This window comes from Thunnus maccoyii, chromosome 9, assembly GCF_910596095.1.
Source record: "Thunnus maccoyii chromosome 9, fThuMac1.1, whole genome shotgun sequence".
In the NCBI taxonomy this organism is placed as follows: Eukaryota; Metazoa; Chordata; class Actinopteri; order Scombriformes; family Scombridae; genus Thunnus; species Thunnus maccoyii.
Window position 1 is genome coordinate 34241582 of NC_056541.1, and position 15700 is coordinate 34257281.

Here is a 15700-nt window from a genome sequence, read left to right on the forward strand (position 1 = left end):
AAATGTTCTTGACAGTGGATTTCCAGAACTATCAAGTTATAAATGCAGTTTTTTGTATAAATCATCAGATTTGGGCAATCTGCTGGAAGCCAGCCTTATTACTTTCAGGGAAACTATAATGAAAGCAAACAATCGGGGTTTCTGTGCCAGCTCCCGTCTCTCTAACAGAGTGCTGTGAGTGAGTTCAGCAGAAAAGGCTTTTTACATCGTCACACTATGGAAGGATTCTCAACTCTGAACTTTAAGTCAACTCTGCCATGCAGATTTCTATTGAGACTCAAAACAACACAGCTGAATTATCCTCTTCAGACTTCTTGAAATGTTTCCTTCAGCTATGAGATGCATTCTGGCTGTATACTCAAAACATGACTTGACAGAACATGAACACAAAAGGCAGCCACAGTTTGGAGTAGGCTGATTGTCTTCCATGACACTTCCTGGTCCACCACAGACAGACTGTCCAAAGTTTACTGTTATTGTCAGCCTTGACAATAAATAATTGCTGAAGTACTTTGACAAAGCCACAGAAGACAGAAGTAGAGAAAAACCCAGTGGGAAGAAGGCAGTGAATGTGTACACCACAGGGCTCGACAGAATAATGTGAATTAAACCACTGAAACACATCAGATGTCTCAAGGAGAAGTAGGCTACATGGCAGACTCGGACAGTGAGAGGTTACAGTAGGACACCACTGGGCGAGGATGAAAAACTCGCCTTCTATTGGAAAGCATCCTGGAAACCCTCGGAGGAGGTCTAGTTGTTGCTTGTAACCTGGCAGGAGTTGAGGATGAGTCATAATGGGGCAAATATGCAAATTTCAGAATAGTTTGACACCTTAAGAAGTGTACTTATTTTGCACTGAGAGTTAGCTTAGAAGACTGATACCACTCTCATATCTGTACAGTAAATAGGAAGCTACAGCTGGCAGCCAATTAGTTTAGCTTAGCATAAACACTGTAAACGAGGAAAACTGGAAACAACAGCGAGCCCGGTTCTACCAAAAGGTAAAAAAATCTGTGAGGCTCTTAGCCACAGCAGTACTTTGAGATAATTGTCAGCATACTGATGTTAAAGGGAACATACAATGCACATTTCCAGCTCTATATTTTTAATCTTGGGTTCCACTGGAATATCTTTGCATGATTTACAGTTCAAAATGCTCCTTATTTAACACACACATATATTTTTACACATCCCCTCAGTTCAGTCTGAACCAGGCTGTTTTAGCTCTTGTCTCTTTAAGCCTCCATCCTGATGAACCCACTCTGTTGCAGGAAAAAACGTTGCAAACCAAGTGTTGAAGGCAGGCTGAAGCCCTGGCTTTTGACTTGCAGGGAGCATTTCTACATACGCTAACCTCAAGTTCTGGAACTTTGACCATGTTTAGCATAGACATCAAACAGTATATAAATAACAGAAAACCACAAAAAGCATAATATGTTGCCCTTGAAGTAATGTTCTCCGTTTTGACCATCTTAGTTTGGAATGTTAGCATGCTAATGCTAACTAGTGCTCAACAGAAAGTACAGCTGAGGCTGATGGAAATGTCAATAGGTATTTGGTCAGAAACCAAAGTATTGGACAAATTAAAATTTTGACCTGATGATGGTGCTAGATGAAAAATTAGGAATTACCCAAGTAATTACAATTTATCCTGAGGCAGACATGAATGTCTTTAGCATCTATCCATCCAACAGATGTTGAGATATTTATTTATGAGTTATTGAGATATCTGGTGGAACAACTGGTCTTATCACGGTGAGGTTTGTCAGGCAACTAGCAGAGGCTCCTCCGTAAAACCACAACTTGTTCTTTTTAGACGTTTGTTTTTGCATCTGTTTTATACAAATGAGATGTAACATGTTAATTAGGTGCTGATATACTTTTTTTTAACCATTGGATAGATCTTGGCTAGCTGTTTCCCTCTGTTTCCAGTCTCTAAAGGCTAAGTGTCTCCTGGCTCTATAACTTCATATTTTATGTACAGACTTAAATAGATGGGGTATCAATCTTCTCATTTAAGTCTCTGTAAGAAAGTAGTGTTTTCCCAAACTGGCAAATTACTCTACTATTCAAGGTGACAAAGAGCCTATTACAGGATACAATCGGTAGATGTCCTGTTTATAGCCCAGGTGGTTTCCATGCATTTAGATGCAGGAATACACTGATAATAAGCACACTACACACAGAAAGGACCCATGAAGGGAATCAAGTACAGCTTCTGAATATAATCGTCATGTAATGGTCAGTGAACATTAAAGACAAAGGTGTGATGAAGACTCGTGACACATGCACCCTGATCAAAATTATGACCGCCAAGGCTATAACCCAGGCTCTGTGACAACTCAGCTGAACATAAAATGAAAAAGGGAAGGATGAAGAGAGTTCACGCGACACTGATCATGATCAGTAACTGCTTGATACGACATCTTTTTCTCAGCAATGAAAGGTCTGGCTGCCGTGTAGTAACAGTCTCCGCTGATGCTGCAATGGCTGAGAGTGAAAGAGGTAGGACGCCATCAAATGCCCACAAACACCTCAACAAAAGCTACAAATAGTAATAAGCCTGCATGTCTTTCATCTCTCTCTGAAACCTTTGATATGGCTTCAAGGCACTTCACACACGAGCTGCAGCAAAGTCACTAATCTATTTTACTCTGTGAGGAGAAAATCCTGTAGGAGATGGTGACCTAACACATCTGAACATGTCTTTATAGATGAAGTGGAACATAAGCTGAATGTGTGACACCTGGCCAAAGTGTGCCACAAAGTGTACCAGATTACTGGAAGAAAGCATGTCCTGTCCTGTCTTACACAAGGTGGCAGCAGAGTCCAGTCCAGTGAAGGGTTGAAACACTTAAAGCTACTTATGTGGCTCTCTTGTAATCAGTGTTGAATAATACTACTTCATGTACAAATTTGCCACCAAAGAGCGCCCAGTGAAGAAGGGGTTGACAGGCAAAAATCCTCCTATTTATGACAGTTCTAAGGTCCTTACATGTACATTCGGAAATGTAGTTGAGGGCAAATAGATGATTGGAAAGTGTGGTAATTATGGTAAAAAATGTGTTGTATAACCCGCAGACATGTGACATAATAGGAGATACTGTCAACAATTCATAGTAGAGATTATTTTATTTAATTGTGACTATCTGTTAATGTATTGCCACACATATAATAATTAACCAGTGACAATAAATTCTCATACTAAAATAATTTAAATATCATTTATAACTACTTGACATTTTCTCCTCTTCATTTTAAAATACAGTGCAGTTCTGTGTCTCTTATTTCTGAAATGAAGCAGAAACTAAAATAAGAAAGCATTAGCTTAATTATCATCTTGCAGGCAAAAACACTTGAAAATCCAACAAAGCGTTTTCAAAATGTCTTCTTTATAATGAGTTTAGAAGGAGCACAGCAGAATGTTGAGAGCAAAAAGAAATTCATATTCTAACTTTGTTTTCTGTACATGGATCCACCATTACAGAATGATAATGAAAAAAATATTAAATATGTTATTTTTTCAAGGTTAAAAAGGACCATTTTCATGTTTTTAAGGATCTCTGTGTTTTGACAAAGGTATATATAAAAAAAGATGAAATTAGTGTGCAGAATTATTTACTTGCTTAGAACAAAATGTAAATTAGATTTTTTTCTGATATTTTAAAAAATGTGAAAAATTCATATCTGGGCTAATAGGCTGTATCTGACGCCCCCTAGTGGTTTGCAGCAAAATGCCCCACAGTCATCTTCCCTCATATATTTTTCCATATGATTTTATTGATATTTTATTTATTTACGTGTCAAAATGAATAAAAGTACAAATACGATCTTTAAAAAACTAAGAGATTATCATATTTCCATGAGAGGACAGGAAACAAACACATAAGCTGCTGTTAGCTTGTTCGCTTAACATTTCAGCAAAATCTGCTTGTATTGCCAATGTTTTCTAATTAAAGACAAACAGTTAGCAAGGAATTAACCTCAGTAAACTAGCTAAATTAGCTGAGTAAATATTTAAACATGCAGTAGTTGATTTTGGCCACCAGGGGGCAGTGGACGCAAGCTGGAACCAGAATATTGACATATTACGTGTGTGTAGCTAACAGTTATTGGGGGAATAGCCGCCTGGCAAATGTAAGTCCAATATTTACTCTCCTTTTAGCTCTGACTCGTTCTCTGACTTCATCTGGCTGTTTAGTTGCTTTCACTGTATTCACCAGTTGTAAAGATAGTGAGTTAGCTAGTTAGCTATTTGCTAACTGTCAGTCTGCCTCTTTTTGCTGGTCAGGTAGTACAGCGGGTTTGTCAGAACAAACTAAGTGAGACTAAACTAAAACAGTAAAGCTGTTGACTGGAAAACCAAAACAATGTGCTGAAAGGTGCTAAAAAGTGCACAGCAGGCAGCCCATTGTAATATACAAATATTAATAGCTGTTTGAAGTTAATTTGGCTGTTTAAAAAGTTTGTACTTTACTCAGTGTTAATGAGAAATCAAACAAAACTGCAGTCAGATCATATTCATATAGTTTTTATTCATATATAAAATCATATATAAAATCAGATAACCGGTGGAATGTAACTAAGTACATTTCCTCATAATGTACTTGTACGTCACTTTAGTATTTCCATTTTGTTCTACTTTATTCCACCACAATTCAGAGGGAAACATCAAACTTTTTACTCCACTACATTTATTTCTATAATCAGTCTTATATATATAATCTTATACATAAAACCTATGATCAGTCATTGTTATAGATTAGACTATTCAACAGTATGAGGTGTTACAATTATCTGCTTACATGAACACATCAATTAATCAGTTTTAGCCTCAGATACTATAGAGTCCCAGTCAAAAGTTTGGACACGTCTTCTTGAATGAAACTGTGTCCAGAGGTTTGACTGTGGTGAATATAAATTGCATAATGAGTACTTTTACTTTTGATACTTAAAAGTGCATTTTGCTGACAATACTTATGCACTTTTATTTAGGCCTAAGTAAAAACTTGAATGCAGGACTTTTATTTGTAATAAATGAGTATTTTTCATTGTGGTATTGCTACTTTTGCTCCAGTAAAAGATCTGAGTACTTCTTCCACCACTAAACTCGTTTATATTATTATTTATACTATATTGTGAAGTCACATTCCAACACCAGGGATTTTTTCGGTAAATATGTTGTTTACCATTTACCCCACTTTTCATGCCGTTTTTACAGTTTCTCAAACAGTCATTGAAAGCAGCACCGCCGCTTCACGTAACGATGAGCGCTCCGTTCAGGTCGGAGCCGCTATTTCTACGGCCATCCCTAGTCGGCCTCTGATTGGCTGGTACTCGTTGCCTTAGTTGGTTGGGTTGGTAAAGTTTAGACGTGAGGAGTGGGATGGTTCGGTCCTAGCAGAGCCGTATAAAGAAAACGGCTTTGAGTTATAGGGTAAGAATATCAGGGTCGGAGCCAATCAGAGGCAGAGTGGGGGTGGGTCTTCGCAGGATGCGGGTGTGGAAAAAAAAAACGTGTCCCGGGCCATGTCCGGTGAGGTCATCTTAAAGGTGGGCGTCAGTGGGCGGGGCCACTGCTGCTCCGGTCCAAAGCCAGCGATTTGCATGAGGGAGTGAAAGTTGAGGAGAGAAGGAGAAGCAGCAGCTGACTTTGGGCTTTGGTCTGGAAGCACTGAGCTGCATACTGCAGGAGAACAACGGTCCTCAGCGGCGAGAAGAAAAGTAAGTTCATCTAGAGTCTGACAAATATGCGAGAGGCATCTCAAGAATTTCACATTAAAACTGAAGCTTTTCTCATTGAGACTTACTGTATGTGGTCAGCAATCATGTTCTTCAAGTTTTCATTGTCTTAAGTTTTGACCTTTAGGGGCTGGTTTAAAGTCTTTGCCTTGATCCCTCTATGATCCTCTCAAGGATTGGGAAGTTTTTAGGACTTGTAATTGATTACATATGCACATTGATGAAATGTGAGTCAGTATTATTGAGACAGTCTCCTGTTATTTCAGTTTTTACAGCATTTAACCCTTTTGTCCTACCAACATATTCAACATACAAGGACTATTGACTGGGGTCCCCGGGGACCCCAAGAATAAACTGCTGTAAGAAGTTATTTCTTCAACAGTATTAGTAATGTAATTAATGTAATTAATGTCATTAGTTTGGAAAGTTACAGTTAATTTGCATATTGTGTAAAACAAAAAATAAATACAGTCTTTCCACAAAGCCTTCAAAATGACTGACAGAGCGCTCCTAACCCCCCCGGTAGTGATACTTTCAAACATGAACTCCATGTTCCATCTGTTAAAACTGCAGAGGCGGATTTGCATGCTGTTGACTGGGGTCCCCCAGGACCCCAATACATTGTTTTTGTTTTTTAAAAAGCGCTAATTAAAACAGAAACAGAAAACAATGATATGAAGTCATTAGGAACAACTTTATTGACAAAGTCATGAAAAATTGGAATAATAGAATAAAGCGCCTGTGTAAAGCTCTGCGGTCTGCAGGTACACCAGACAAGTAGGATGAAGGTTCAACATGTCTGTTCTGTATAACATTGTGCATCACATTAGAGCACTACATATATAGTTCCAACACTTATTCAATGAACGGTTTAGCCGATTTTCAGAAGATTAATTGTCAACTACTATGATATTCAATTCATTGTTTTAGTCATTTATCAAGCAGAAATGCCCATCATCTGCAGAGGATTTGCTGTTTTTCTCCTTTTAAGCCCAATATATAAATGGAATATTTTTTGATTTTGAACTGTTAGTTGGACAAAACGCTCAATCTGAATATGTCACCTTGGGCTTTGTGGGCTTTTTTCAGTATTTTCTGACATTTTATTGATGAAATTGGATTAGTCAGGGGAAGAAAAAATCTCCAAATCGTTCAAATTCTAGAGAGAGTTCAAGAGAGATCCTCGCAGTGGTTTTAATGATTCAAAAATGTAACAAAAAAGATGCATCAACCTTTTTTTGCTGCATTGGAATCTGAGCCTTTTTCTCAATACTTACTGGCAGTGAAGCTCTCCTTCAAGAGCTTTAGAAAAGGGGCACGAGAAGAGCAGTTGACATTCTATAAACTGACATTTTGCCCTTTTCAACCACTGCATAGATCCCCTCCAGCAGCAGGTGGGACTCACGTGTCAGACTTGTATAGAAAGGACCTTTCTTACAGCACGACGGCGCTGACATTAAGATAATGGAGTTTTTTAAAGAGCTGTTCAGCTGCATGTTGTGCTTCTCATTTTTAAATTTTTCTAATGAGCGTGGTCTCTTTTGTTCAGAAACATCTGTCATTGTGTCTGAGGCAAACGGCATCAGAGGTTTCGGATTTCAGTGTTTCTGCTTCAGTGAAGTTCTCGACATTTAGCCAGAACATCTTGGGTACTTTTCTCTGTTTGATTAGATGTTGCCCAGTGACTGGTCGGTCTTTCTTAATATTAACTGTTTCGCTCAAGAAATGATGAAATTCATTTTTTATGTAAAACAAAGTTCAGTTGTGTATGTAATGCTTTAGTTGAACCTGTGTTTTTATGTACATGCTGACCATGTATTTCTAAGGACAACATCACACATTAAGCAGACCCAGAGGCTGTGGGCTTCATTCCATCTGTTCATTCTGTAATGCGCGTGTTGTTTCTAGCTTGTGTAACCACTGCCACGTTACAATGAGGAGAAGTGGAAACCCTGCAGATGGAAGATCATCCATCTTCTCCCAGATCTTTTGACACAAAAGCAGAAGATCTTTTAACATTTGATTGGTTTGTGGAAACAGCTGTTGATGACTTAGTGGGTGATTTCACTTGTGCACATTTTTGAGATGTGTTTTGTCTAGCCATGAACTCTCGCTGGTTATATCAGCGCTTGACTCGGAGTTGTGATTTATTCTTTCCCTTTAGAGGTAGAGAGGAGCAGTGACCTGCTCATATATCAGTGTTCTCCTGTCCAGCATTTCATGGACTCATTATGTGAAAAGTATTCTGTGATCATCTCTTCACACACGTGCAAATCATCTATTGCAAATGAAAGCCATAACCAGTTATGAAATCTTTTTCATTTGTTGTTTTAAAGACCTGTGAGGCTGCTGCATAGGAACTAATGCTTTATACATCTCCAATAAATACCACCTGCAATGTGTTGAAAATGTATAAAAAAACTGATTGTACTACATATACAGTAAATATACAGACACAGTACATATATCACAAAAAAATCAAGAACAACTTACTTTAAAGTTGCATTAATTGATTTTGGCCACTTGGGGGCAGTGAAAGAAGCTGTTAAGTTGTGGGAATGTTTTAGCAATCAACTATTTTTATAAAAACCGTGACGTTGTGGTGTTTATTGTTTATTGTTGCCACGATGACAAAAGTTCTGTAATTTTAAGTAAATATAAATCACGTTTCAAGTGATTATTTTAATTTTGTCCCTCAACCTAATAAGACCTTAACTACAGCGTTGTCACACCAGAAAACATTATTATTTTTTAACATTGATTTATAATGGTTTTGCAAAGCATCATATTACCGTCCTATAGGTTGTTCTGGAGTGCGTTACTACTGCCGCTAGATGGTGTAAACGTAACTATAGGCCGGCTGAATTTTAGACCTATACTGTCATTTAATTATGAGGATGTGTTGGTAAAACCAGTGGAGTGCTCCTTTAACTGTGAAACGCTGTGCTGTTTCTCTGATTCTGCTGAACAAACAGCAAGTATCATTGTGAAAAACCATCTGAGACAGTTGCCAAGGAATGTTAATGAGCGCTCTTCTCTTTGTCTCCTCTTCAGTTGTGACCAAAATGCTGGCCACGCAGTACCTGCCCTGCTGGACGCTCAGTCTATTAGTGCTGTTTGAGCTGGTCCTTGCCCAGTATGAGCACCTGGGCTACCCTCCAGGCTACCCGGAGCCGGAGCAGGAACACTACACCGCCCCGCAGCTGTCACCGGACACACCCAGGATTCAGCTCCGATTGGCGGGAGACAAGAGGAAACACAATGAGGGCCGCGTGGAGGTTTTCTACAACAACGAGTGGGGGACTGTTTGTGATGACGACTTCACCATCCATGCTGCTAAGGTGGTGTGCCGGGAGCTGGGCTACCTGGAGGCCGTCTCATGGTCACCGTCCTCGAAGTATGGGAAAGGACAAGGTAGGTGGATATGATGGAGGGTCCACTACTGAGGGAGTATGGAGACTGCTGCTCAGATTTTGGAGTAAAGTAAATCACTGTTTCCTCAATATTTTTCCTCGTCATGGCGAAAATATTAAACATTCCATTCATAAATTTGTGTAATAAATATGTACTCTGACAAACATCATCACATTCCACATAATAGAAATAGATGATAAGACTGTGTCTGGCACACAGTGTATTTTGATTTAACCCTGGTTCTGGATCTTTCATTACTTATTTGTACCGTTACCAATCGGAAACTGCTTCATGATAAATGTCCCAACATTTTTTGGAGAAACTATCTAAGCCTTGAAGAGAAATCTATTTTTCCTCTGTTGTTTCCACCACTAAATGGAAAAATTTATCTCCACGGAAGCACTGATGAACCTCTTTTGTTTCATCAGGACCCATCTGGTTTGACAATCTCCACTGCACTGGCAAAGAGAAGACCTTGGCGCTGTGTCCCTCCAATGGGATCGGTGTTTCAGACTGCAAACACAGTGAAGATGTAGGCGTGGTGTGCAGCGACAAAAGGATCCCGGGATTTAAATTTATCAACACCCTGCCCAACCATGTGGAGGTAAACCATGAGCACGATGCACCGGTCTACCATGCCTACCCACTAAATATGCAGTTTGTTTAATCATCATCATAATGTTTCATAGTTTATTAAACTGATTTTATCTTCTTTGTGCATAAGAGATGACACAACAGTGGTCGTGCATTTAATCTCTCTCTGTGCATATTGAACCTTGTGCTGCTGCAGACGTTTCTTATCACATGACAGTGTCTGATTCAACTGAGTTCCTCAGTTACAGATAAGCATGTTATTCATTTTTTAAAATGATTATTTAATGATTATTCATTATTCAAATCTTGACCCATGCAAAAGTTATGCATTAATCAGAAAATGTAGTGAGGTCATTAGTTGATAGTTGATTTAAACTCAATTTAGCATTACACTTCCATGAATAGATAGAAAATCAAAGCACCAGAGGACAAGATATAACTTTTAGTGCCTTTAGATCTTCCACTTCCCTTGATGCAGTTTAATAGCATCTCTTCATTTGACCGTCCCTTTTTACAAATTCCATGCCTCTAGTCTGTAACACAGGAGTTAACGTTGGGAATGTGACGTCTTCAAGGTCAAGCTGTAATAACCCTGATGACTAATCAGGGTTATTTTCTAATACTGGACAAAGCTCCACCAGAGCCACAGAAAACATTACGCTGCACAACTGTTTTCACAGGCTGAGTAAAACTCCCCCTGATGAATAAACTGAGACTTACAATCAGTGGAGTTTCCCTTTAAATGATAAATCTTTACTGGCTGGAAACAGTTCTGGACATTTAAAGTCAATAACCCACCCCGACTCTCTCTTTTAATAATAGTCCTTTCTAAATAGCCTGCAGTGCAAATGTGTCAGCGAAAGTGAAGTTAAACTGGTAATTGTTAGGTGTTGCACTTATAACTGTCAGAGTCGTCTGGCTGGACGTTTAAAGGCCCTGCTGTGCATTGCTTTCTGGGCTGGCCAATAAGCTTGCAGCTAATTGCCACCAAAAGCAGAATGTTATCTTTCTGCTTGCTGCACAGACCTCATGAATCCACATTCCAATGTTATGAGCAAACTGCAGAGCAGAGCTAACTCTCTGCCTCTGTCTCTCGCTGCAACCCGTTCCTCTGCTTCTCTGAGAGTTTTAAAAACTTATATAGTATTTTTTTCCAAAAAATGCCCCCAAAACACATGTGCGGACAGCCCAGCAGAGCTTTTTCTTTTCCAAAAGCAACTGGCAGGGTTTTAGGGGGTTGTTATGGTTGGCTCGAATTGAAAAACTATCCACTGAGTCCCTGAGCTTGTCGGATGAATTCCTTCTCACTGTAGAGTTTGTTAAAGTTTGAATCTACATATTGTGGGAACAGATGCCTCCAGTTGACTTCCTGTGCAGAGGTTTACGGAGACAAAAGGTAAAGATTATGATTCTCCAGAGAGGTCTAGACGTCTGGAGTCAAGCCGGGATAGTAGCTGAAAATCCCACTCAGCTTTTCCATTCACTAAAAGGGGGGTCACGTGGGCTGCCAGTATATAAAACACAGCCGGGCCCCGCTGCCACACAGATGGGCCTGGCCTTATCATCTGGAAGTGGTAATCTGGTGACTCACCCAGGCATATTCTGGGGTGTAATGGCAGCCATGACGACATGTCGCTGGGGGTTTTGTGGTACGGGGTGATTAGAAGGCTCCTGGAGTGCTAAGGAACCTGCATGTAGAGGTAACCTCAGCACGACGGCCAGCAGGTCAACCACAGAGGAAATACCCTGAGAGTGAGCTAAGAGGGAGGCGTAACATGAACCCTTGCATGCAAGTGTCGCCGACCTTTAACATCTGTGCTCAGGTTCCTCTCTGTGAGCGCTTTGGTCTTCTCACATTGTTGAAATAAAAGAAGAGGTGTTGCATCTTGAGCGTTGCATGAGAGCTCTAGAGTTTGTCCTTCTGTAGTCGTCAGAGATCATTGAACGGATTCCAGCAGCTGTATATTTAGTTTAGCAGGATAGTAAACAACACAAACTGACACCAAGTGTTCTGGGTTGTTTACTGTGTCATCTCTCCAGTGTATATTTATATTTCTGTCCAGCTTTGAGGAAGTCTGCTGCCTGGCCTCAACATTTCAGTTAATGCAGAAATGGCTGCAGAAAATCTCCGAGGTCTGACCTGCGATCACGTGCATGCATTACATTCCATTTCAAACCAATTTCAACATTAAGAAATTCCAGGGTTTATGAAATGTGATGTTTGGCAGTGCTTATTTCCATGCTGCCCCAACAGGCTGCTTCATTTATCCAAATGATGTGAACAGTGATGCAGTCAGATTTCAACCTGATTTATTCAAGTCTTCACTTTGGACGGGTCAGAAACAACAGGAATATTCTTAATCATTTGACTCAATTTGTTGTACTCTTCTTTCTTCTCTTTATGGGGAAAAGTCAACTTATGTGGAGACTGACTACACAAAGCAGCATTATAGCGATGTCTGTCAGCGGTGTAGCAAGTCTGCAGAGATGTAATTAGGGCTGAGAATTGTAATCATTGTGGCCTTTTTTGCTGCAAGCGTCTTCAATTATAAGTAATCAAAAGCTTTTGAAACGGGAGGGAAAATGGGAGAATGGCTCATAATGTTGGACTCTTAAAATGTTCTCTCAAGTGTGGTCTGCTTTATATCTTTAGGTTCTGGTGTGTTTATTGGACAAAGCAGGCAATTTGATGACATCACCCTGGAATCAAGAAAATAATCAGCAAATTACACAATAATTAAAATAATTATTAGAGTTGTTGATAAACATGTTGGCACTGTATGTTCATATACGTCACCCTCAGCTGTTACTATATACTACTATAATTAATATTATAAGGTTAGTGAGCAGCGGTCCGCCCTCTGACACACCCTCCTCTCTATGTTTTAAAATAAAAAACAATAAAGCTGCACCAATAAATATTTTTATATGAACAATTTTTCTAATTTGAAAATTGTCGCTCATAGAAAATTATCACCAACTCAGCAGTTCACCTCACCTCTAGAGAGCTTTTTGATGCCTTTTAGCTTGTAGTTTTGGTTCATACCTTTATAGTTTTGATTTAAAGCTCTCATAAAACCACTGTACACTAAACACCAGGCAGACTGAGTTAGCCGCTAGCTGGTGAACATGGTGGAGCATGTAGAGGCTAAAGAACCAGATATTTCCCTCCGTAACTGGTGGAGACAAAAACAGAGCTAAAAAGAGAGAACGATTGTTTGCTAACAGGTTAGCTTGATCAACTTTATATGGTTATAACATGCAAATGTTGTATTGCACTGCCTCCAACTGGCCAAAAAATCCATTAATGTAGATTTAATTTTCAAAATATTTAGATTTACAGTTGACAGTGTGCAACTTTATTACGCTACACTAAAACTATATTTTAGTCTCGCATTTTGTATTTTGCTTTACTTTGTGTATTTCATGGTTAGAGATGTAAATATGTAATCTTCATCTCCAATTTTATCATATTTTGTCATTTTATTGGTAAATAAATCTTCAGGCCAATCAGTACAACATGTAATCACAGCTCATGGTGAAGACTTTGGGTCGTGGAAGATGATCTTGCTGATAACAGATGTTTGCTCAGTTAACATCTGTTCGACTGCTCTCTTGTTCTGACAAATCCTCTGTGGGCATCATGCTAGAACAGGTAGCGATGAAATCCGACTGTGGGGATTAATAGTCTTTTAGTCTATTTGCATTTGAATCTTTATTTCTTTCCTTCTTTTACTGCAGCTTTTCTCTTCTTTCTCTGCCACTTTCTGTCTCGCTCTCATAAGTAGATTACAAGCAGCCATGAAGTCACCCCAAGCAGAGTTTACAACTCCCATTTTCCTCTCTTTAGTCATTTTTTCCCTCTGAGGCCTTACGGTCAAATCTTCCACTTTCCTCCCTGTAAACCACCAACCACCGCCGTGCTAGGGCACCATAAATCGCCTTGTCAGCCCTTCAGCACGTTTACACTATGAACTTGGTTTAATACATGGCAGCAGCCGCTTGTGTTGCAATCTTAAATTGATTTTTAACTCTTGAATTGTTTTTCACAGAGCTGGTAGATGTTTCTGCAGCTAAGTTCTCGCCCCCGAGGCATCACATTCCCACAGTGCAACGCAGGCGGATGTTTAGCCTCTGGAGATTCACTTTCTAAAATTAAGCGCTCCATCTAACATCAGTGTGAGTGAAGAGTCTCATACGGAGAGTTTACTTTCACAGAAACTATGAATTTATGTTACAGCAAGAAAAGTGGATTTCTACGTGTTTTTACTGTGTTCAGACAGAAAGAATCCAAACTGCTCTTTAAGGCTGACAAACATGCATCAATGTCCATTAACCTGTTTTTATTTTGAAGTATTGCATTAAAAAAAGCTTAATGGAAATGCCAAAATTTGAAAAAACTTTGAAAAAAAAGTTTTTACGCTTGCTTGAGGTGGATTTTGGAAATGTTGAATAAAATAAAGGATAATTGAAATGCATTGGTTTAATAAATAATGACGTAATGAATCTTTAACTCCATCTCCAGGTAGCATGAAGCTAATACTAGCTGACATGAAAGAACAACGACAACTTGCTCAGATGAAACTAATTCCTGAAGACCTCTCTCCATTTCACTCTCGTTAAGCTGATATAACTATTTGTTTTGTTTCTCTGCTTCTTCCTCTGTTCACTGGAGGATTATTGAAGCCTGTACCAACATCTTCTGATGATACCATGCATTGCATAGCGTAGTTTATCCGCTTCTAACCAATCGATGGAAACACACCTAATTTTCTTTTTGCATTTCTTTTTCGCTTAAAATTCTCTTGCAAATCTAAAGGAAACACAGCGAGTGTAAGTCAGGCCTTTGATTAGTTTTATGTTTGTTTGGGGTTTTTTTGGTCATGTGCAGAACAGATTTGTCACATTTATTATTAGACTGTGTGGTTGAAGAGGCATGCAACCTCTTCATTTGTCTGCTAGTTTTCTCCCCAGCTGTTTTTCTTTTCTTTGTCACAATGTGTAACATCTGTTGCATAAAGTATTCTTGTTATGTGAGCCGAGGTCAGACTTTGTTACATGTTCAGATGTTCAGTTTAAATCATATTTAAAAATAAGCATCAAAGTTCAGTCTTTGCCACGGAAATAGCATACACAATCCCAACTCTAGGTCCATTCACCAGCTTTTTCCAGAGCTGTCAACCGTGTCACACCCAACTGTGTCTTCATCAACGGATGGAGTTTGCTCAGTCGTCATGGAGACGGATATGTTGATATGTGAGCTAAGTAGCAAACTCTTAGGATTTCTCATTTATATTAGCTCAAAAGTTAAGCATCAAAATTCAGTCTTGACCTTGTAAATAGTGGTTTGACAGAACAATTCCAACTCAAGGTTCACTTACTAGCTTTTCCCAGAGCTTTCACCTGTATCAGTCTAGTTTATGAAGACTAGAGCAAACTGGAGCACACGCTATTCTCAACATGCTCTGCACAAGCATGCAAATGCAACACAAGATCGATTTCATGTGTTGTTACATTCTGGAATGTGTCACCTAAAAATGATCAATGCAATGCAAGCGTGAGCTGTAGTCTGAGTGTTGCAGCAAAGGTTGCACATCGCATCCTCTGTGTTTTCTTTTTTCTTTCCTCTGTGCAGTTAGCATATAGGTACACGTTCCTCATGGAAACACTCCTCATGCAAAGTAACTAATAACATTTACTCAAGTACTGTACTTAAGTACAACTTTGAGGTACTTGTACTACAAACACTACATTTCAGAGGGAAATATTGTACTTTCTACTCCACTACATTTATTTGACAGCTTTAGTTACTTTTCAGTTGAAGATTTGACACAATGGATAATATAACAAGCTTTTAAAATACAACACATTGTTAAAGATGAAACCAGTGGTTTCCAACCTTTTTTTGGCTTTTGACGTCTTACAAAAAGCAGTGTGTAGTCGGGGT

General features: G+C 39.1%; 1 protein-coding gene across 2 annotated transcripts in view; it reads left to right on the forward strand.

Annotated features, from left to right (window-relative positions):
* The first annotated feature begins 2474 nt into the window (after positions 1 to 2474).
* Positions 2475 to 15700, forward strand: part of loxl2b (lysyl oxidase-like 2b) — a 43717-nt gene continuing 30491 nt past the window's right edge. The window contains exons 1-3 of one of the 2 annotated variants that reach the window (XM_042421328.1): positions 2475 to 2508; positions 8800 to 9159; positions 9588 to 9763. In XM_042421328.1, coding sequence (XP_042277262.1) covers positions 2490 to 2508; positions 8800 to 9159; positions 9588 to 9763 — 555 coding nt within the window. In that variant the 5' untranslated portion in view covers positions 2475 to 2489. Of the gene's footprint in view, positions 2509 to 5533; positions 5728 to 8799; positions 9160 to 9587; positions 9764 to 15700 lie in introns of those variants that run through there. The other variant, XM_042421329.1, reaches the window with a different exon arrangement.